Here is a 24,628-nt window from a genome sequence, read left to right as displayed (position 1 = left end):
AACATGTTTTACTATCGAAATACAATATAGCTCCGATTGTACAACCTCTTCTATTTTTAGTCATAGATATGGTTACCTGTAGTTGTTTAGCTATCTAAGTTAGCAAACCATTTCAATTTTATTTCCCTCCACTGAAACACAGTATGTTAGCCAGCAATACAAAATATGTTTCAGTAGATAAACTAAAGTGATCAAACTAGCTAGGTGGCTTGCAGAAAAAATAACTTACTTAGCTAGTCTCCGTATTTGTCATATGCTGGTGCTGGCATCAGATATAGCTAAATCCAAGTATTTCTTTCTAATCCTCTTTCCTATATTCCGGTTGAAACATCAATGGTTGAATGTCACCATGTAGCTAATAGACCATTTTTTGATGTTCTATCGTCAAATTCGTTGGGTGGATTTGACGCCATTGCGTCAGTTCTTTCAGTTTTGCCCAAAGGATTGTGTTGTTAATGTCTGCCTCCCTTTTTAAAAAGCCTGCCTCGGGGGAGGATGTGGCCAGAGCACCAAGCACCGCCCCACACGAGTTGTAGTCTTTCAGAGACTGGAAATAGTGTGTCAGTTTGTATATTTAGCAATTAATTCAGGGATAGAAACATCGCTGAAAGACGTCCAATGGCTCTACTGAACTAGGACAACATATCTACTCGCACAAAAACGTATAGCGTTCTCAATATCACATAGAGCACAGGTGTCAAACTCATTCTACGGAGGGCAGTGTGTCTGCGGGTTTTCACTCCTCCCTTGTTCTTGATTGATGACTTAAGGTCACTAATTAGTCATTCATTTTGCTACACCCACACTAGCATCTGCAAAAATATGTGTATGTGTGACCAATACAATTTGATTTGAACTATCCACACTTGGTTGTCTCAGGCTTTGCGCAATGCCACAAAGCAGGACTACATTTATTTTCAGATCATACCCCCATATCAATAGACTAGAAGGGGCAATTATGGGCAATTATGTGTGAAACACATCTCACTGACGTAGGTACACTTCAGACATGATGAAAACATTCCCAGATTCCTCCAGATTGAAATTCCCCATTAACCAAATTAGACACTCTCTCTCATTGACCTCCATAAAAAAAATATATTTTAAAAAATCGCCACCTGCTGGAGAAGACAGATTTTGGGCCCAGTTATCCCTCTCGCTTCACCTCTTCCTCTCTATTCTCACTAACTGCACCATGAATGCAGCCTCACTTGCATTGTTGGAGGCAATATTTGTCAACCAATCATTAGGGTGTTTTTGTTTGACCCACTCGAACATGAACATAGATGGGATTGAAACATGATCGGGATAGAATTGAAAATTATATTTGAGACCTCTTTCTAACCAATTAATTGTGCACATATTGGGCCTCCGGGGTGGCGCAGGGGTCTAGGGCACTGCATCGCAGCGCCAGCTGTGCCACCAGAGACTCTGGGTTCTCCAGGCTCTGTCGCAGCCGGCCGCGACCAGTAGGTCCGTGGGGCGACGCACAATTGGCCTAGCGCAGTCAGTGCAGCTTGGTTGGGCTGTGTTTCGGAGGCCATGTTGTAGCGACAAGATAGTAATTGCTAACAATTGGATACCATGAAAAAGGGGGTTAAAAAAACAAATTTTTTGAACATATTATGTTTTCAGTTTGTGATATGGGGTATAGGAAAGTGTATTTAGATGTTTATACAGAAACTTTTACAAACAATACACTATATACAAAAGTATTTGGACACCCCTTTGAACTAGCGGATTCAGCTATTTCAGCCATACTCGTTGCTTACAGGTGTATAAAATCGAGCACACACCATAGACAAACATTGGCAGTAGTGACTTTCTCAATGACTTCCAACAAGTCAGGTTGTCAAATTTCTTTAGAGCTGTGCGCAATGCCAAGTGTTGGCTGGAGGGGAGTAAAGCTCGCCGCCATTGGACTCTGGAGCAGTGGAAATGTGTTCTCTGGAGACATAAATCACGCTTCACTATCTGGCAGTCCAATGGACAAATCTGGGTTTGGCGGATGCCAGGATACGTTACCTGTCCCAAGGCATAGTGCCAGCTGTAAAGTTTGGTGGAGGAGGAATAATTGTCTGGGGCTGTTTTTCATGGTTTGGGCTAAAACCCTTAACACTACAGCATACAATGCCATTCTAGACGATTCTGTGCTTCCAACTTTGTGGCAACAGTTTGGGGAAGGCCCTTAACTGTTTCAGCATTCCAATGCCCCGCACACAATGCGAGCTCCAAAAATAAATGGTTTGTCAAGATCGGTGAGGAATAACTTGATTGGCCTGCAAAGAGCCCTGACCTGAACCCCATTGAACACGACAAGCTGGTGTCCACATACCTTTGGTCATGTAATGTATCTGGCCTTCTCCCCCTCCCCCTTCACTTCAATGGTGGGCTGAGAATAACTTTCCTTGTCTCTAAATATTAAAATAGAGTGAAGGACAGAATAATTTAACTGCTCCCTGCTTGGTGTTACTTTTCGTCATGTTCTGTACTCTAGTTTCCCTCTGTTCAATAGCTTTTGTCTCTTGAGGAAGAAGGCAAGCTGTCAGGACATTCTGTATTCAGGTTTTATTCTCTGTCTACATTGAGCTCAGTAATAGTGTTTTGATTGACAAATACCTTATTCTTGTTCTCAGCTGAATTGCTCACCTGGGAGTGCAGGCAGATGTACTGCCTGAGCCCTATGGGCCCTGGTCAAAGGACTTGAACTATATAGGATATAGGGTTTCATTTAGGAATGGGATGCAGCCATATTTTGTCAGCTGGATAAATATTTTATCATGTTATTTCCAGATTATTTATTTAGAAGTGGTGCCTGTACACAAGGCGAGATCCATACAGAAATGGTTTAGTCGAGGTCGGTGTGGAAGAACTTGACTGCCTGCATAGAGCCCTGACCTCAACTCCATCGAACACCTTTGGGATGAATTGGAACACCGACTTTGAGCCAGGCCTAATCGCCCAACATCAGTGCCCAACTTCACTAATGCTCTTGTGGCTGAATTGGAGGCAAATCCCCACAACACTGTTTCAGTGGAACATTCTAGCCTTCCCAGAATAGTGTAGGATATTATAGCAGCAAAGGGGGGACCAACTCTATATTAATGCCCATGATTTTGGAATGATGTGTTAGATGAGCAGGTGTCCACATACTTTTGGTCATGTAGCGTATGTTGACACTGCCATGTTAATCTGAGCCTTGCTGTTGGGAAACCACTACAGTGTCCGACTTTCGGCTGTCGCAGATGCACCTCCCCTGACTTCATTCACTGATTTTCGACTACCGTCTGCATGCTTGAACACGCCCAGTGTGAGAAGGGGTTGGGTATGAGAGAGGGGTTAAGGGCGGTTGGGGGAGTTCCATGTGGGCGGGGTATTTTCGCGTTGTTGGCAATCAGACCATTTTTTTCCTCCAAGCAAAGAATACAGAAGTTGGTGAGAAATTGCCCAGAGTAATTTGTTATGACAATGGATACAATACGCTGTTATTTCATATTTTTGGTCATGTTTCTTGGAGCAGGAATTCACATATCAATCGGTAAGTGATGCAGACACATTAGACAAATAATTATGATTCAAGTTAGATTTTCACACTTGGTTTTTGTTTAAAAAAATTGTGTTTTCAAACATGGCGCAGGTCATGGGGAACCGAGCTGCCAGGAATGTTTATTGTCAAGCAAATGACCAGGCGGGTGAGAGAACGAATAAAAAGTCACTTGTACGAAAATTGCCTCACTTGGCTATAATTTAGGACTCGGAGGTGCTATGGCCAGACATTTATATCCCGTTGTATTGAAGTGGCTGATATGTTGTCTAGCAAAAGAGACTCGACAATTGCTCTTTCTGTACTTGGTGAAGTCGATGTGTCCTGTGTATTTTTTTTTTGTCAACATAGTTGTTTGAGTCATAGGACGAGCAAAGCGAACCGAAGGAATAGGATCGGCACATATGATCTGTTGAAAACGTGACAGTTTTATACTTGATACAATGTGATACAATGTCCAGATAGTTATCATGGAAGCGTGATAGGGTGGCGACATTGGATCATACAATGCACCCGCTTCGTTGCTGAGGATGTGTAGTGTCTCTAGAGATCTAAAAAGCTCGTCATAGCACTTGTCGAATACAAAAAAGTAAGTTATCTGAAGACATTAGTCCAAAGAGCACATTATCATCTAAAATGTCTAAATAGTCGATTATTGATAAGGACTCACGTAGGAATATCAATATGTAGCCTAGGCTAAGCCCCTTCAGGCTATTTAACGTTAGATACACTGTTACAAATAACTGACTAACGAATGACCCGTTTACCAGATTCAAAGCATTTGTTACAGAATATTGGAGACGTATCGATTCAATACGTGGGGTTTCTGATAATTGACTAACAAGGAATGATGACTGAGCCTACCAAACATACTCTACCTGCCTGCTGATGCATCCATGGATACTGGAGGCGCATGTAGTCTACGTTGACATTGTAACCCACGAGTAGTTGCCCGAGGCATCAATTTATATATTTTTCAGCTTCTCCATTGAAGCTTTGCTATAGCAAAATTACCTTGTCACAGTATAGTCATTATCTCGATTTCCAATTCTAGAATTGTGCAGGGAGTTAATTTGTATTTGTTATAACGGATGGATAGGAGATGTAGTCTAGAGAAGGTTATAGTTAACGAAGCCATAACGTATTTAATCTTAATCGCGATCCAATTTACGGAGTAGGCTCGTGGAAACAAAGCATCCCATCTGTATGAGGAATGGTGATGGGCTCCATTTGTCCACTGATGGGCAGAGCTGAGAACGGCTGATCCACACATACCTTCAATGTACAGAGAGCACAAATGCTCCAGCACAAGCATCCCTGTGTAGGGTGTCTTGTAATGGATGACTAGAGGAGAGAAAAGCAGGGACATGATCAGAAACATGATCTCGTTTTCTGCTGTAATATGTCATAGGTTCATAAATGAGTAATGTTGTTTTGCATGGTTAGATCTCATCTGGTCCATGCCTATCAGTGTACTGTGCTGAGATGTGAATAGGTCTGTGTGTAATTTCCATAATGTGATTTACAAACCTATAGTCTACCCTAGGGAATAAACCCTCCTCAGAGCCATTCCACAATGTGCACAGAGGGATGGAGTTCTGTGAACCAATTGAAGATGGGTCTTTCCCAGATTGTATCTGTAGTTAGAAAGAGACAAGATTAGCATTCCTGCTAAATTTGGTTGAAATATAATTTAATCTCTGATAAATTAAGGTAATTGATTCCACACAAATTGGCCATTTTTAAATTATAGGATCCATATGCTAATTCAGAGACATTCCTCAATTGGCCCAGACCAGACCTAATATTTAATCCACTTTAGAATAAATACATTTGATGTCACATGTGCCAAATACAGCAGGTGTGGACCTTACAGTGAAATGCTTACAAGCTCTTAACCAACAATGCAGTTAAGAAAAATAGAAATATAACAAATAATTAAGGAGCAACAATAAATTAATATTAGAGAGGCTAAAATACAGGGGGTACCTGTACAGAGTCAATGTGTGGGGGTACCGGTTAGGCGAGGTAATATGTACATGTAGGTAGAGGTAAAGTGACTATGCATGGATAATAAACAGGGTAGCAGCAGTGTAAAAATGGGGTGTGGGGACAATGCAAATAGTCAGGGTAGTCATTTGAATAACTGGTCAAGTGTCTTATGGCTTGGGGGTTAAATCTGTTAAGAAGCCTCTTTGACCTAAACTAGACGCTCCGGTACCGCTTGCCGTGCAGTAGTAGAGAGAACAATCTATGACTAGGGTGGCTGGAGTCCTTGGCAATTTCTTGGGCCTTCCTATGACACCGACTGGTATAGAGGTCCTGGATGGCAGGAAGCTTGGTGTACTGGGCTGTACACACTACCCGCTCTAGTGCCTTTCGGTCAGAGGCCAAGCAGTTGCCATACCAGGCGGTGATGCAACCATGCTCTCGATGGTGCAGCTGTAGAACCTTCTGAGCATGTGAGGACCCGTGCCAAATCTTTTCAGTCTTTGGAGGGGGAATAGGTGTTATCATGCCCTCTTCACAACTGCCTTGGTGTGTTTGGACCATGATAGTTTGTTGGTGATGTGGACACCAAGGAACTTGAAGCTTTCAACCTACTCCACTACAGCCCTGTCAATGAGAATGGGGGTGTGCTCGGCCCTCCTTTTTTTGTAGTCCACAATCATCTCTTTTGTTTTGATCACGTTGAGGGAGAGGTTGTTATCCTGGCACCACACTGCCAGGTTTCAGCCTATAGGGAGGAGGTCAGTCTCATCATTGTAAGGGATCAGGCCTACCACTGTTGTGCTGTCAGCAAACTTAATGATTGTGTTGGAGTTGTACTTGGCCATGCAGTCATGGGTGAACAGGGAGTAGAGGAGGGGACACACACGCACCCCTGAGGGGCTCCTGTGTTGAGGATCAGCGTGGCATATGTGTTACCTACCCATACCACCCGGGGGCGGCCCGTCGAAGTCCAGGTCCAGGATCCAGTTGCAGAGGGAGGTGTTTAGTCTCAGGATCCTTAGTTTAGTGATAAGCTTTGAGGGCACTATGGTGTTGAATGCTGAGCTGTAGTCAATAAATAGCATTCTCATGTAGGTGTTTCTTTTGTCCAGGTGGGAAAGGGCAGTGTGGAGTGCAATAGAGATTGCATCATCTGTGGATCTATCGGACGGTATGCAAATACCGACCCGACAGCCATGCCACATCTGAGCCGGTGTAGTACGATTCAATCTTAGGCCTGTATTGACGCTTTGACTGTTTGATGGTTCGTTGGAGGGAATAGCAGGATTTCTTATAAGTGTCATTGAAACCGGAAGCTCTACCTTTTAGCTGAGTGCGGATGTTGCCTGTAATTCATGGTTTCTGGTTGAGGTATGTACATACGGTCACTGTGGGGACGATGTCATCGATGCACTTATTTATGAATTGGAACAACCCCAGAACATATTCCAGTCTGTGCTAGCAAAACAGTCCTTTAGCTTAGCATCTGTGTCCTCTGACCACTTCCTTATTGAGCGAATCACTGGTACTTCCTGCTTTAGTTTTTGCTTGTAATTTACCTTTATTTAACTATGCAAGTCAGTTAAGAACAAATTCTTATTTTCAATGATGGCCTAGGAACAATGGGTTAACTGCCTTGTTCAGGGGCAGAACGACAGATATTTACCTTGTCAGCTCGGGGATTTGATCTTACAACCTATCGGTTACTAGTCCAAAGCTCTAACCACTAGGCTACCTGCCGTCCCATAAGCAGGAATCAGATTTGTTATGGTCAGTTTTGCCAAATGGAGGCAAATCTGTGTGTGGAGTAAAGGTGGTCCAGTCCCCCCCCCCCCCCCCCCTCTGCTGGCAGAAATGAGGTAAAACAGATTTAAGTTTCCCTGCGTTAAAGTCCTCGGCTTTTAGAAGCGCTGCCTCTGGGTGAGCATTTTTCTGACTTCTTAGGGCCCCACATCCGGTGAAATTGCAGAGAGCTAACATTTTAAATACACCATTCATTGTATTAAACATTCTTGTAAATACATGTATCTTACATAATTTAAAAGATGAACGTTTTATTAATCCAGCCGCTGTGTCAGATTTCAAAAAGATTTACTGCAGAAGCAAACATGCGATTTTCTGAGGACGGCTCCCCACACACACACACACAAGTATTACCAGCATTTTCCAACCAAGCATTAGCATCACGAAAGTCAGAAATAACAATAAAATACATCGCTTACCATTGAAGATCTTCCTCTGGTGGCAATGCCAAGTGTCCTAACTACACAGTGAATGTTTTTTGTTTGATAAAATCATTTTTTATAGCCTAACATGAAACATTTGTAAACCGGTTGCGTCTTGATTTCCATCTCATTCAACTTTGGACGAAGCGTTCGTGGTAATTACACACACTAAACAAACGTTTATCCAGTCCTCTGGTTGTTACTAACACAACCATACATGATGGTTCTTTTCCCAGGATGTATTGACCAAAACAAACCGATTTGAAGACACCAATCAATGACCTCATTGCGCACCAATGGTAGGACCAGTCTATTGTTGATTGACTGTATTTTGGCCCAATGACCACTGATCATTTTGAAATCTAGCTTGGAAGATCGCCAATGAGCTAAGGTAAACGGCAATATGTAATGGTTATACGTTCGAAGACCAGCCTTTGATGTAAACTCTGGCTTAAAAGAGGTTCATTCGCCATTGCAAATCCTACTTGACGGAGCCACGAGTGTTATGCATAGCAGTACATATTCAATAGCATTTTCAACAAGTTTATATATTTAAATTATGGTGAATAAATCAGGAAAAGCTAAAGCAAAGTCTAGGTATACAGATTTAACCCAAATTATAGAGGAAATTGATCGAGACAGCGAGACCGAGTTTCTTCAGAAAGAGGAATCTTTCAGCGAAGCTAGTTTCGCTAGTTTCGACTCCCAGGCGGAAGACATGTTTCTGCACGGCGAGGATGCCTTGCTGGATTGGTAAGTTCTAATGCTAATGTCATTGTTTGAAATGAATATGAAATATTATTCATTTGAGATTTGTTTAGTTTTATTTTATTTGCAATATATAAAAATATAATCTGTAATGAAATTGCCAATACTGTGTGTGTGTGATATATTTTTTTAAATGTATTTTACATAAACATGGAATGGAACAGCACTTCACCATAGTGATTATGTTCCCTGTACTCAGAGATATATATCTCTCGATCTGTTTATTTTACTTGTTGATATAGGGCTCATACGTGAAAGTATTGTTACTGATTTTTGTAATCTTTCACAGTGGCAGTGAATCTGATTATGAGCCACCAATGTCTAGGTGTCTATCTCCCTCTGAAGCTGGTTCATCCAGCCGGACCCCCACTGTCTATGGCTCCACACCTACCTGTCCATCTAGAGGTGTGGAGAAGAGGAGGTGGGGAAGAGAGAAACCTGCAGACAGAGGGCCAGAGGGTTGTTGGCACTCTGTGTTAGAAGATGATGTGGAAACAAATCCACCAGTTTTTAGACCCAAAAGGCAGCCAGGACCTCAACTAGACATGAATGCCACAAAGTACAGCCCCCTTCAACTTTTTCAATTGTTTTTCAACACATCAGTTGTTGATTTTCTGGTGGTGAACACCAATAAGTATGAGGCTAAGAAGCAGGCAGGAAAGAAAGAGGCATGGAAGACCATTTCTATGTCAGACCTTTTCTGCTACTTTTCAATGGTCATTTACATGGGGCTGGTGAAGTTGAAAACTCTAAGGGACTACTGGAAAACGTCAGCTCTCTATCAACTGCCTTTCCCCATGACTGTCATGTCTTGTAAAAGGGTTCTGAATATCTCACGGGCGCTTCACATCAGTGACCCAGAAATTGATGGGGAGAATGACAAGAAGAGAGGCACACCAAGGTTTGATATGCTTTGTAAAATACAACCTCTCTACCCCAGCATCGTTGATGCCTGCAAGACTTACAGTATTTTCAGCCAGCCCAGAACCTGTCCATCGACGAGAGGATGGTAGCCTCAGGCCAGAATCAGCCTCAAACAATACATGAGAAACAAACCAACCAAATGGGGTTACAAGCTGTTTGTTTTGTCTGATTCTGTGTGTGCCTACACTTGCAATTCTTTTGTTTATGAGGGGAAAAACAGTTTTGCTGCCGGTTGTTGAGTTATGATTCCGTTATGGAGTTATTGGATTTTCAACTGCTGGGGAAGGACTATAAACTGTTTGTGGACAACTTCTACACAAGCCCTACCCTGTTTACAGAGCTGAGGAAGGGCTACACACTGTTTGTGGACAACTTCTACACAAGCCCTACCCTGTTTACAGAGCTGAGGAAGGGCTACACACTGTTTGTGGACAACTTCTACACAAGCCCTACCCTGTTTACAGAGCTGAGGAAGGGCTACAAACTGTTTGTGGACAACTTCTACACAAGCCCTACCCTGTTTACAGAGCTGAGGAAGGGCTACAAACTGCTTGTGGGTAACTTCTACACAAGCCCTACCCTGTTTACAGAGCTGAGGAAGGGCTACAAACTGTTTTTGGACAACTTCTACACAAGCCCTACCCTGTTTACAGAGCTGAGGAAGGGCTACACACTGTTTGTGGACAACTTCTACACAAGCCCTACCCTGTTTACAGAGCTGAGGAAGGGCTACAAACTGTTTGTGGACAACTTCTACACAAGCCCTACCCTGTTTACAGAGCTGAGGAAGGGCTACAAACTGTTTGTGGACAACTTCTACACAAGCCCTACCCTGTTTACAGAGCTGAGGAAGGGCTACACACTGTTTGTGGACAACTTCTACACAAGCCCTACCCTGTTTACAGAGCTGAGGAAGTGGGAGGTGTGGGCTTGTGGCACCATTCGTACCAACAGGGTGGGATTTCCAAAGACCAAGGTGAACGACATGCCTAAGCGGGCTGAGCGGGGAACCATACGATGGATCCGTGAAGATGGCCTGCTGTTTGTGAAGTGGATGGATACTATAGAGGTGGTCATGTGCTCCAGTATCCACAAGTCTACAGAATCAGTTCTGTGTGCGTGCTACTATATGTACCATTGAATATTGGGCTGTTTCCCCCCTCTTGGTCGACCAAGAGTGGTCTATTTTTTTTCGACCAATTGTCTGGTAAAAAATGGAAACTGTGGATTTGTCAATATATAGACACAGTAGACACGGTGGAGATCACGTCATCAGGCGTGTGAAGGACGGTGCCGGGGCATAGACCACAAAAACATCTCCCCATTCCAGCTGCTGTGAAGGACTACAACAAGAGCATGGGAGGTGTGGACCTGTCAGATGTGAAGAACATTGTATCAGCACAAGACCATGAAATGGGACAAAACATTTTATCATTTCATTGACATTTTATGGTGAATTCCTTCCTCATCCAGAAGGAAATGGCCAAGAACTGTGGACAGCCCCCCATCTCACAGCTAGCCTTCAGGGAGCTGCTCATCCAGGAGCTTGCTAGCTACAGCAAGTCCACTGCAGCACCTTCTGCTCCAACCAGTGGTGTTCACCTGCCCAGATTAATCTCTGCAGGCATGAATGTGCCTCAGGGCAAAAAGGGCACAGTAGGGAGACGTCGTTGTGCCCTTTGTCACAGGAAATGCCCCATCACCTGCACCACCTGTTCAGTAAGCCTCTGCTTTACAGCAGAAAGAGACTGCTATGGGCCATGGCACCAGCAGCACAATATTGTGTAGAGGACTAAGGGTCTTCACAATATTGTAAATAGAAAATGTGTAAATAGTTACCCTTGTTATTTGTTTGTTTATTATTATTTATTTATTTGATATTTTTTTTCATATATATATATTTTTTTTGGGGGGGTGTTAGAATAGCATTTATGTATTTTGTATATAGTTCCTTCCTTCGAAATGTATCACTGTACCAATTCGGCCACTTGGGTACATTTGTGTGGGACACCTGGGTGACTTCATGCTCAATGTCATGTAGCTTGCTCATTTTAGAAGTTATCTGTCTAAAACTTTGCTCAGCTATTGTTGCCATCTTATGTCCTTCATTCAAATCATCCACAGCATCCTATCTGTATGTTTGGCTGTTCTTGGTCATTTGAAAGATGATGCAGAAACAATAAAAAACAGAAAACATGTTTATTTCCTTGTATTTTTTTCTACCAGATCTATTGTGTTATATTCTCCTACATTCAATTCACATTTCCACAAAATTCAGAGTGTTTCCTTTCAAATGATACCAAGAATATGCATATCCTTGCCTCTGTGCCTGAGCTACAGGAAGTTAGATTAGGGTATGTCTTTAGGCGGAAATTGAGAAGGGGGATACCCCAAAGAAGTAAACTGGCTTGCCTAATTAAATAAAAATACATCTCTGACTCCCTCTTCAGTATCCTACATTTTATTCAAACACAGGGTGTGTCTATATATTGACAAATCCACGGTTTCCATTTTTTACCAATCAATTGATTGAAAAAAATGGACCTCTCTTGGTTGACCAAGCTTAATTTTTTTTTTATTGTGGGGGGGGTGAGAACAGCCCAAAGGTCAATGGTACTTACAGTGCCTTGCGAAAGTATTCGTCCCCCTTGAACTTTGCGACCTTTTGCCACATTTCAGGCTTCAAACAAAAAGATATTAAACTGTATTTTTTTTGTGAAGAATCAACAACAAGTGGGACACAATCATGAAGTGGAACGACATTTATTGGATATTTCAAACTTTTTTAACAAATCAAAAACGGAAAAATTGGGCGTGCAAAATTATTCAGCCCCTTTACTTTCAGTGCAGCAAACTCTCTCCAGAAGTTCAGTGAGGATCTCTGAATGATCCAATGTTGACCTAAATGACTAATGATGATAAATACAATCCACCTGTGTGTAATCAAGTCTCCGTATAAATGCACCTGCACTGTGATAGTCTCAGAGGTCCGTTAAAAGCGCAGAGAGCATCATGAAGAACAAGGAACACACCAGGCAGGTCCGAGATACTGTTGTGAAGAAGTTTAAAGCCGGATTTGGATACAAAAAGATTTCCCACGCTTTAAACATCCCAAGGAGCACTGTGCAAGCGATAATATTGAAATGGAAGGGGTATCAGACCACTGTAAATCTAACAAGACCTGGCCGTCCCTCTAAACTTTCAGCTCATACAAGGAGAAGACTGATCGGAGATGCAGCCAAGAGGCCCATGATCACTCTGGATGAACTGCAGAGATCTACAGCTGAGGTGGGAGACTCTGTCCATAGGACAACAATCAGTCGTATATTGCACAAATCTGGCCTTTATGGAAGAGTGGCAAGAAGAAAGCCATTTCTTAAAGATATCCATAAAAAGTGTTGTTTAAAGTTTGCCACAAGCCACCTGGGAGACACACCAAACATGTGGAAGAAGGTGCTCTGGTCAGATGAAACCAAAATTGAACTTTTTGGCAACCATGCAAAACGTTATGTTTGGTGTAAAAGCAACACAGCTCATCACCCTGAACACACCATCCCCACTGTCAAACATGGTGGTGGCAGCATCATGGTTTGGGCCTGCTTTTCTTCAGCAGGGACAGGGAAGATGGTTAAAATTGATGGGAAGATGGATGGAGCCAAATACAGGACCATTCTGGAAGAAAACCTGATGGAGTCTGCAAAAGACCTGAGACTGGGACGGAGATTTGTCTTCCAACAAGACAATGATCCAAAACATAAAGCAAAATCTACAATGGAATGGTTCAAAAATAAACATATCCAGGTGTTAGAATGGCCAAGTCAAAGTCCAGACCTGAATCCAATCGAGAATCTGTGGAAAGAACTGAAAACTGCTGTTCACAAATGCTCTCCATCCAACCTCACTGAGCTCAAGCTGTTTTGCAAGGAGGAATGGGAAACAATTTCAGTCTCTCGATGTGCAAAACTGATACAGACATACCCCAAGTGACTTACAGCTGTAATCGCAGCAAAAGGTGGCGCTACAAAGTATTAACTTAAGGGGGCTGAATAATTTTGCACGCCCAATTTTTTAGTTTGTGATTTGTTAAAGTTTGAAATATCCAATAAATGTCGTTCCACTTCATGATTGTGTCCCACTTGTTGTTGATTCTTCACAAAAAAATACAGTTTTATATCTTTATGTTTGAAGCCTGAAATGTGGCAAAAGGTCGCAAAGTTCAAGGGGGGGCGAATACTTTCGCAAGGCACTGTATATTAGCAAGCAAACAGAACTGATTCTGCATACTTGTTGGGATTGGGGTGGGTGGCTTTTGACCATTTCTTTGGATCCTCATGTCTTACTCATTACTCAACACGGGGCCCCCTCAGGGGTATGTTCTTAGTTACCTTCTGTACTCCCTGTTCACCCACGACCAAATACGACTCAAACACTTCCTTAAGTTTGCTGACGACACAACGGTGGTAGGCCTGATCACCAACAACGATGAGACCGCCTATAAGGAGGAGGTCAGAGAACTGGCAGTGTGGTGCCAGGACAACAACCTCTCCCTCAATGTGAGCAAGACAAAAAAACTGATCGTGGACTACAGGAAAAGGCGGTCCGAACAGGCCCCCATTAACCTCAACGGGGCTGTAGTGAGCTGGTTGAGAGTTTCAAGTTCCTTGGAGTCCACATCACCAATGATCTATCATGGTCCAAACACATCAAGACAGTCGTGAAGAGGGCACAACAAAACTTTTTCCCCCTCAGGAGACACAAGATTTGCCATGGGTCCCCAAATCCTCAAAGTTTTCTTGCCGCACCATCAAGAACATCCTGACCGGTTGCATCACTACCTGGTATGGCAACTGCTCTGCATCTTACCGTAATGCACTACAGAGGGTACTACATACGGCCCAGTACATAACTGGGGCCAAGCTTCCAGAAATCCAGGACCTATATAATAGGCGATGTCAGAGGAAAGCCCATAAAAGTCCAGTCACCCGCACGGCAAGCGGTACCGGAGCGACAAGTCTAGGTCCAAAAGGCTCCTTAACAGCTTCTACCACCAAGCCATAAGTCTGCTGAACAACTAATAACCCCCCCCACCATTTGTTTTGTACATTGCTGCTACTCGCTGTTTTATTGTCTATACATAGTCACTTCACCCCTACCTACATTTACAACTTACCTCTAACCTGTACCCCCGCACACTGACTCTGTACCGGTACCCCCTGTGTATAGCCTTGTTATTGTGTTTTATATTATTTTGCTTTATTTGGTAAATATTTGATTAACTCTTCTTGAACTGCACTATTGGTAAAGGGCTTGTAAGTAAGCATTTCACGGTTAAGTCCAAACTTGTTGTATTGGCGCATGTGACAAAGTTTGATTTGATTAACCACGTTTCCATCCACATTATACTGTATTAAAAAAACAACAGCTGTGATGGAAACAGGAATTTTCGGTAATGCAGACAGATTCTACATGGTGAGATCTTTTTGTGTCAGTAAAATTTTCTTTATACGGATTTTAGAATATTCACATCAATCTGTCGTCAACTGGATGGAAACATATCTATTGTTAGACATTTTTGTTGATCCAAATCAGATATTATGTACTTTAATATTTATTGAATATTATATGAATCCTTTAAATTAAAATGGCCCGTTTGGGTGCAATCATTTAGCTTAATTTACCAGAGAGAAATTATATTTCAACAAAATAATGTTGCAAAAATGCTAATCTTATGTTTCTTGCAGAAATGATTTCAGTACAATCTGAGATCTAATACAATTTTATTGGTCGTGTACACAATTTAGCGGGTTTTGTGGCAGGTGCAGCGCAATGCTTATTTTCCTAGTAATCAATGCAGTAAATGTCTACAAAATAAACTATGAGATGGTGGATGTCAATCTTTTCTTGTGTTTTTTTTCAGATGAAACGACACAGATTTCACATCAATTGACACAACCATCGTTTAGCTACTTTGTCAACCAATATTTCTCATCAACAAAGGCTTTGTTAGTGAATGCTTATGCTCCACATAATGAATAAAGATGGTCGGGCCAGCACAAATTTATAGAATATCTTACATTTTATTTCGTAACATCAGCCTCAAGGACACATATTTTGGTCACAAAGGCTTTGTTAGCTGTCCACAAAGCTAGAATATTTCAGCCAACGTTGTTTTGTGAATTGTCTGGGCTGTTCTATCCTTGACACTGCTGTTATGAAATAGCCTAAGAAATAGCCACTGCACTATATTTGTGAGTGCTGCTAACCTCTACATTCATTATGTAAGTGTTCAATGTCCTTGGTGACAGGCAATGGGTTAAGCAAGAGCCATAGGCTAGATGGATATTCTATATGACTGTGTAAGGCCTTCGGATCCTGCACAGACACTAGGCATATGCAGACAGACCACATAAAAAGCTTATCCCACTATCTGACAGAATTATATTGTTGGGTCTAACTGTTGGCAGAACCACTTGTAGACTTGGTTTCTGTTGGGTGTGTTCATGACTAGGTTTTGATTACTCTGTAGTGCTTGTTGTTTCGCAACTAAACAGATGCATGCTCAACTATGGGGCAAAACTGTCGAGGTTGGCTTAGTGTTGACAATATTTAATCTAATGTTTATTGAAAACGTAAATACATTTGCACAATGAGCACTTGTCTCTCAAATACATTGTTAGTTTTTGGTTCGCTAGTCAGCGAATGTGAGCCATATTACCATAGACGTGACATCAGTCAAAACAAGACATGGTATCAAGAACAAGATGAAACTAGCTGAAACGAGCCACCTACATTCCCCATGTGGCAGCTTCTTGTCATTGTTGCTAGATACACTACAGTGTGTGTGTGTGTGTGTGTGTGTATATGTGGACACCCCTTGAAATTAGTGGATTCGGCTATTTCAGCCACACCGTTGCTGACAGGTGTATAAAATCGAGCACACGGCCATGCAATCTTCGTAGACAAACATTGACAGTAGAATGGCCTTACTGAAGAACTCAGACACTTTTAACGTGGCAATTCCATTAGGATGCTACTTTTCAGTTTGTCATATTTCTGCCCTGCTAATCTGCCCCGGTCAACTGTAAGTGTTGTTATTGTGAAGTGGAAATGTCTAGGAGCAATAACAGCTCCGCAGCGAAGTGGTAGGCCACACAAGCTCACAGAACAGGACCGCCAAGCACTCGCACACAAGCCTAAGATCACCATGCACAATGCCAAGAGTCGGCTGGAGTAGTGTAATGTTCACCGCTATTGGACTCTGGACCAGTGGAAATGTGATGAATCACGCTTCACCATCTTGAAGGACGAATCTGAGTTTGGCGGATGCCAGGAGAACGCTACCCGCCCCAATGCATAATGCCAACTGTAAAGTTTGGTGGGAAATCTTAACGCTATAGCATGCAGTGACATTCTAGAAAATTCTGTGTTTCCAACTTTGTGGCAACAGTTTGGGGAAGGTCTTTTCCTGTTTCAGCATGACAATGTCCCCGTGCACAAAGCGAGGTCCAGACAGAAATAGTTTGTCGAGATCAGTGTGTAAGAACTTGAACACCTTTTGGGATGAATTGGAACACCGACAGCAAGCCAGGCCTAATCGCCCAACATGAGTGCCCAACCTTACTGATTTTCTTGTGGCTGAATGGAAGGAAGTCCCCACTGCAATGTTCCAACTTCTATTGGAAAACCTTCCCAGAAGAGTGGAGGCTGTTATGGCTGCAAAGGGGGGACCGACTCTATATTAATGCCCATGATTTTGGAATGAGATGTTAAACGAGCAGGTGTTCACATACTTTTGATCATGTAGTATATGTTGATCTGAAACTTGCTGTTAGAAAACCACTACAGTGTCTCACTTTTGGCTGTCGCAGATGCCCTTCCCCTGACTATATTCACCGACTTTCAACTACAGTCAGCCCGCTTGAACATTCACATATCCATCGCTAAGTGATCCAGTCACTGCCAGATATGGCTTTAGACACAGAATTGTGATTCTCTTAGTTAGATTTTCACACTTGCTCTTTGTTTTCAAGAATTGTGTTTTCAAACATGGCGCAGGTCACGAGGAACCGAGCTGCCAGGAATGTTTATTGTTATGCAAATGAGAAAGCACGGGAGAGAACGGTGGGCTGAGAAGAACTCCTGTGTTCCCAACCCAACGTTCGCTTTCCACATCATGACATTTTAATACTCTATCCCTGTTCTGGATAAAACCTTACATTTACTTTCCCTGTCTCTAAATATTCCAATAGAGAGGATAGGATAGTTTGACACGGCTCCCAGCCTGGAGTTACATTTCATCTAGTTTCTCTCTGTTCAGTAGCTTTTGTCTCTTGAGGAAAAAGACTAGCTGGCAGGACCATATTCAGGGTAATTCTCTGTGTGTAGATCTACGTTGAGCTCAGAAATAGTGTTTTGATTTACAAAGACCTGTTCTTGTTCTCAGTTGAAATGCTCACCTGAGTGTGCAGGCAGATCCCAAATTGCACCCTATTCCTTATAGGAAATATGGTGTCATTTGAGAGTGGAATGTAGCCATAGTTTTTCAGCTGTATAACTATTTAATCATGTTATTCCAGATTTATTCATGTGGTGCCTGTGAATCGAGACCGTCCATCTGTGCACTGCCAACAACTATAACAAGTTAAACTGACAAATGTTATTTATTTTCACATTTCCAAACAAGTGTACAAGTACCTTACAGCTCAGCATTTCTCCGCTCGCAAAAAAAATGAATTCAACTAAGCAGGTTAGGGTTTTTATTGTATTTGGACCAACTCGAGAAATGTTTCCTCTGAAATTGGTTGTGTTGGTTGGTGTGCTATAAGGACAATATGGTTTGCCAGGACAGGGGAAAGTGAAAACACAAACGTGATCTCAGAAGTACATTGTTGGCATTGTAGGTTTCCACAGTATTCAAATATACTTTTACCCTTGAACAAAGCAATTTTATATGAACTATCGATTCATATAAAATAATTACAGAGGAGCAAATACTGCTCTTTAGAGACTGACAACACAATTAGTCACTAAGCTAAGGGCAAAACATTGGGTGTTTCTCGAAATGCATACTACCGTATTCCGAGCACGCAAATTGGAGTACAGCAGGGTCAGAGTAGAAGTCCAAATCATAGTAAGGCTATAGGGCTAACTGGCTAGCTCCTACTGTTAGCTAGCCAGATGACCATTAATAATTCTTAACTAGCTACCCACAAAGATTTGACATGCCTAACTTGCATAACATTAGTTTTAGGTCATTTTTGCCTGTTGAACTCTGGTTAGCTATATTTTAATTGTCATATTGTAGCTAACTGATAGTTATGAAGTAAAATTTTTGCTTTTTGTACTGTATATCATGTTTAGTCTTTATTGACATTTTCCTGGCTGGAAGAAGGTTCAGTGAATGGGTAAAATCCGTAGTAAGTCAACAGGGCTAACTAGCTGGTTAGCTAGCTACCTACAAAAAATGTACATCTACCTTGCATAACCTTAGCTTTAGGTCATTTTAGCTAGCTAGATTATGATTCACATATAGCTAGCTGATAATCTCCATTGTTGGCATTGTCTTGGCTATAAGAAGGTTCAGTAAATGGGAGGTGCAGCGTGAGGTAATATAGTAGGTGCTGCTCAAACAGTGGATGCTGCTGAGAGGAGGACGGCTCATAGTAATGGTTGGAATGGCATCAATGGATAGGTATCAAAGATGTGGTTGATACCATTTCATTAACTCCATTTCAGCCATTACTACGAGGCATGGTCCCCTCAGCAGCCTCCACTGTTCTCAAATGTAATGTTTTATGCTTTCTCCACCCTCTCGTCCTCACAAGAACATACTCGAGAACATCCTCGATGAATGCACTCGGAGCATGGTAGTGTCGTGACTTTGTATTAGTTAAAGTGACGACTGTTGCTCATCGAATGATTAATGTTTCTAATTGCGTGATTAACTGAATCAAGCAATTATTAACTAATTAACCTGGGGCACCATGGGAAAACAACTAGTTTTATTGAGTTTCTATTTCCCAAATTAACTCAAAGAATGTCGATTTTACAACAGCCGCTAATTAACCAGTTACCTCTACCATCTCGGTCTGAACGTTGTAAAGTCCGTGAATCTGCACAGACCCGGGTCTCACCAATGAGTTCGTACCACACCAATCTTAATTGAATATTTATTTTACTAAAATGATGATAAAAGATACACATAGACAAAACACATTTTAGACTATTGATTAGAACTTAGTATAACGGGCCAACACACTTTGGCGCGTGTTACCCAAAATGGGGATTTCAAAGAGAGAGAGAAAAAAGAAAGTACACGATAGAAATATACATTTGGGTGATTTGTCAGCTATACTATTCTAACCCTAGCCTTGCCCCAAACTGCCGCTCTTATGGGTCAGAATAAATGATGTAATTACGTGGGGGCGGTCTCCGAGGATTCTCTGCGTGGACCGTTCAAGGGACCGTTCAGCTGCTCGATGATGCACTTCTCCGGCGCGCCTTTCTGGTCATCCTCACGATGTCAGTGTCCTTTTGGCTTAGGAGTCTGTTCCCTCACCCTTGCTATGGAAGGGGTCTTCTGAGGACAGACAGCTCTGCAGCTCAGAGGTCACAGCGTTGGAATGAAACAGTGTAGATACCACGATTCGATGGGAGATGGAGGCTAGGTGGTTCGACTTGAATTCACGCGCTTAGACACAGCTACTCATCCATAGCTTGGGTAGAAAAATATTTATTTGTCTTCAAACTTGCATTGCGTTTTGGGTTCGTTTACTTTTTAGACCTTGGCTGCAGCTTGGGTTACGTAGTCTTCTCTGGAAATTCTTTACTCACAGGTTTTATATCCTTGGGTCAGAAGTAGGCATAATCGCCTTTAGGGCAATTCTCTGGGCGTACCAAGTTAAGAGGGCAAGGTCTAGATTTTACTCAAATCCAATTTTAGACAACTAACTTCACATTTCATCTTCCCCAAAACATTCTCTTTGATTTGGATATTTTCCATACAACGTACAATGTATAAACATCAAACATATACTAGGAAAACTCTTGACGTTACAATGTTTTCGTAATAACGTCATCTATTAACCTTTTCATAACAAAAAAAAAATTACTTACATTTTCATATTCCATTTATCGTCATGACCACCATTGTGGCTGACGGAAACCATTGTTCCAAAGTCCCTTTATTTCATGTGTAATGTTCTGAGGCTGGTTCTCCACGACAAAGGAATTTGTCTGTGGCCTGAGATTTACCAGGGGCGTGAGGGGTCATGAAACCCCCACATCTTCAGACCCCTCGATCTCTCCTCCTCTGTTGGGGATGAGAGATAATCTGTAGGGTTGTGGTCTCCTGTAACCTGACCTGATCAGGACAGTCATGACCGTAGTATGCATATTGACAAACACTCAATATTACTTATAAAACATTGTTTTTTCCCGAAAACACTGTCTAGAGGGCGTATGGAGGAACATGTGTTTTTGAACGCTTGTTTTGGAGTGGCTTCTCCACACGTGTGGCTGTCTTCCAGTTCAGTGTGACTCACAGGGTGGATTTGGAGAAGACCAGTGGCTGTACCAGGCTGACTTTTTATTTGATTTTCTCCAGACTTTGCTGTCTGTCACTTCCTCTACAGGCAGAGCAGGCATATTGAATAATGCTTCAGCAGAAAACACATTCTGCAGAAGCCCAACAGATTCCATTGAAGTACATCAAGTCAAAAGCTATACACTTGACTTTGTGTTCCAGCTCTAAAATCGATTTAGATTTGTGTTAAATTAGGTAATCTCAGTGTACTGTCATCAGCTAGTCCGAATAGGCTCACACCTACTGAATTACTCTGAGGTCCCTAAAGTCATGAATGGGCAAGGAACAGGCCACGACCAGACATCTGCTGAAATCAGGCCTTGCCACACACACACACACGCTCTCAAAAGAGCTTCAATCAGGGTGATGGAGCAGAGCAGCAGGGCTGTGACCTGACTATGGAAATGAATGTAGAGCTGTCAGCTCAGTGGAGTCAGACACACAAGGAGGGAGAAGCAGCTGATCAGTGTGACCAACACAACAACAGCCTCAGATTAAGATTAAACCTCTCTCTCTCTCGTGTCACAATTACCTCAAAGTCCATTGTCCATGAGATGCCAGAATCATCAGTGTGGATGGGTATTCTTGATTGTTACTTCTGTGAATCAAAGGTAATGGAGTTTGGTTATGGTAATTTCTGTTAATGCATTCAATATATATTATTATTCCTTTAACCGTTCTCATTATCAGAGTAGACACATTGTTTGCAGAGCGACACAACCTATACAACACAATTTTGGTTTATTTCATTCCATTTTACGAGTTTTGTCAATTTGAGTCATTTTCTTTTGTTTGGAGCGCTCCTGTCAATGTTGAGTAAGGACGCTCACCTGATAACGCTTAGAAGTAGGCCTATAGGCTACCTGGCATGCGTGCCATTGTGGGCATATACGTGTGCCAATTTGGGGATCTGATAGTATTTTTGATTGACTTAACACACCACCACTAATGAGCTGTGGAGCTTCTCAAAGTAATGTTTTCTTCACCTCAAACGGCAAACAAACCAAGTCTGTTTTTACATCCATTGAGATTGACAATAATTCCTCAATGTTGTTGTAAAATCTTTCCAGCTCTCCCCCTTTCAATAACCACTCAGTGTGAAAGGGAAAAATGTCATGCTCTGATCCAGTGGAAATGTAATAAAATAAGCCTACCTGACTATTTCTTATTATTGCTTAACTTGGAGAGAAATAGGTTCTGGTACTCATTTTGGGTGCTGGTAATGTTTCTATTTAGGTGTAGGAGCTCCACAATACTTTTAAGCTAATATTATATAAGAGGAACTGGAGCTCAAACAGTAGAATATTTGAGGTGTTGGTACTCTGCTCCGGTGAGCTCCTGTCCAAGTCAAGCACTGCTTCTTATCCCTTGCACAAATCCAAAGCTCACTGGTGTGGGAAACTGCGGGCCCAGAATATTTTATACAATTTTGCAAGTTCAGCAATATTTTATACAATGTTGCAAATTCTCGCAAGCTTCAGGGACTCAAGTTAATAGTTGATAAAATGTTTCAAGTTCAGGCCATGCAAAACCAATGTGATTTATAGGATACCTGCAGGCTGCTGTTTTTATTGGTTGGCTTTATGTAGGCTAATTTTACACATTTGGCAATAGAAGTTACTTTTTAGGTTTATCATTTTAATTTAGATTTGGATAGAATTTTGATTAACCACATGACAATGATTTTGAGATATGAAGACTTTTATAAATGTGCATATTAAAACCATATCTGGCACGCAGATCGGTAGAAATGGTAACATAAATTGGCATTCCACATGAGAAAGCTTGCCGACTCCTCTTGTAGCCTATTACCGGCAACTTCAGGAGAGTAGTGACAGAATCTGTGAAATCCAGCAGGAGAGGGAAGAGAATGTTTGTTTGTTTTGGTCAGGTTAAGTTTTTTTTTCTCTTCTGGTTATCTAGATCTCTGGCTTTCATCTTATTTCATTAAACAGTAAGCCTAAAGCATCAGATAAGCTCAATGCATATAGTTGATTTTGTTAAAACACAAAGTGTGTCAATATATGGAAAAATACACATACCATTTTTTTCTACCAAACGATTGGTCGAAAGAGCAGGCGACTTTCGGTTGAGCAATATATTTCTTTTTCAGGGACAGTCCTAAAATAAACACCTGTCTAGATAAGGTTCCACAGTTGACAGTACATGTTGAAGGAGAAACTATACCCCGAAGTCCAAGGAACTCTCCGTCGATTTCAGAGATAAAATCAGGACGAGGCGTATATTTGGTAAGGGTATAAAACAATTTCTAGTGTTGAAAGTTTCCAAGGGCAAAGTGGTCTCCATTGGGAAATGGAAACTACCCAGACTGCCTAGAGTTTGCTGTCCGACCAAACTGAGCAAGAAGCACCTTAGTCAGGGAGGTGTCCAAGCACCCAATAACCACTGACAGAGTTCCTTGGCTGAGATGGGAGAACCTGCCAGAAGGACAACAGTCTCTACAGCACTTCACCAATCTGGGCTTTATGGGAGAGTGGCCAGACGGAAGCACCTCCTGGAAAAATGGCACATGATAGCAAGACTGGAGTTTGCAAAAAGGCACATGAAAGCCTCTGAGCATAAGGCAAAAGATTCTGTGGTCTAAGACCAATTGAACTCTGGCCTAAATGCAAAGGGCTATGTTTGGAGAAGCAGGCACAGCTCTCACCTGTCCTAACACCATCTCTACCGTAAAGCATAGTGGTAGCAGTGTCATGCTATTGCGATGCTCTACCTTCGGGTAAATGGAAAGGCTTTCCCAAAAACGTTTTCAATTACATTTTCAACGTCCACATCAGTAGAAATAAACATTTTCGAGCTGAATGACGATGGCCAGAGCTTACCCATAATGTTGCAAAACGATGCAATTCTGTAAGTCATAGTTTTAGTAAAAGTGTGATATATTCAGGCTTGAAGTGCCAAATCCAAATGTGTGACTTCGGATGTTTCCGGGAGTCTTGCCTGTCTTTTTCTATGAGATGTGCAAATTATTTTCAGCCCATGTTTCAGGGTTGGGTTTTATATATTAATCAGAAACACCTGCTGCAAAGTTCTTCCTATTCGCAAGTCATCTGTAGCCTTAATTTCAACTAGCTAAAACAACCACAAAGTCAAAATTCGCTATAACATACAAATGTTATGAAAAGAAAAAGGTTATGCTACGGTTAGCAGTGCGGTTGAGTTAGGTTTAAAATCTAATTTTTAAGAGTAAATGTAGAAATGTATTACATTGTCTGTGTTAACTTGTGATGACCCTACACTTGGCCACCTTGCCATGGAGCCAATTAAAATATGGTGTGCAAAATGTTTTGGCACCTCCTTTTTTACATGCAAATTATCATAATTCCTGATCCATCAAATTTCACTTTTGTTTTTAGTTAGTCTGCATATTTTTATTTTTATAAATGGTAAAATTGCGTGATCTGACTGCATTTTAGAATGCCTTTCCCCCTGTCACCCCAAGATGAATGGTTTTGACCAATAATGTTTTAGGCAAATTCCTTTTGCATGGCCGGGTGTGCAGAGTTGGCTCATTCCATTGATCTTAAAGAAAAATCTCCACCCATCCGGGGCACCGGTCCATGCAAAACA

General features: G+C 41.9%; 1 protein-coding gene across 1 annotated transcript in view; it reads left to right on the top strand.

Moving 5' to 3' along the window:
* Positions 1 to 3,412: 3,412 nt before the first annotated feature.
* LOC124009394 (TGF-beta receptor type-1-like) overlaps positions 3,413 to 24,628 on the top strand; it is a 51,650-nt gene continuing 30,434 nt past the window's right edge. The window contains exon 1 of the mRNA XM_046321188.1: positions 3,413 to 3,538. Within this exon, the coding sequence (XP_046177144.1) occupies positions 3,463 to 3,538 (76 nt within the window). The 5' untranslated portion in view covers positions 3,413 to 3,462. The remainder of the gene's footprint in view (positions 3,539 to 24,628) is intronic.

Source organism: Oncorhynchus gorbuscha, linkage group LG22 (assembly GCF_021184085.1).
Source record: "Oncorhynchus gorbuscha isolate QuinsamMale2020 ecotype Even-year linkage group LG22, OgorEven_v1.0, whole genome shotgun sequence".
NCBI classification, from domain to species: domain Eukaryota; kingdom Metazoa; phylum Chordata; class Actinopteri; order Salmoniformes; family Salmonidae; genus Oncorhynchus; species Oncorhynchus gorbuscha.
The sequence above is the reverse complement of the archived record's forward strand: the minus strand, read 5'-3'. Positions and strand labels throughout refer to the sequence as shown.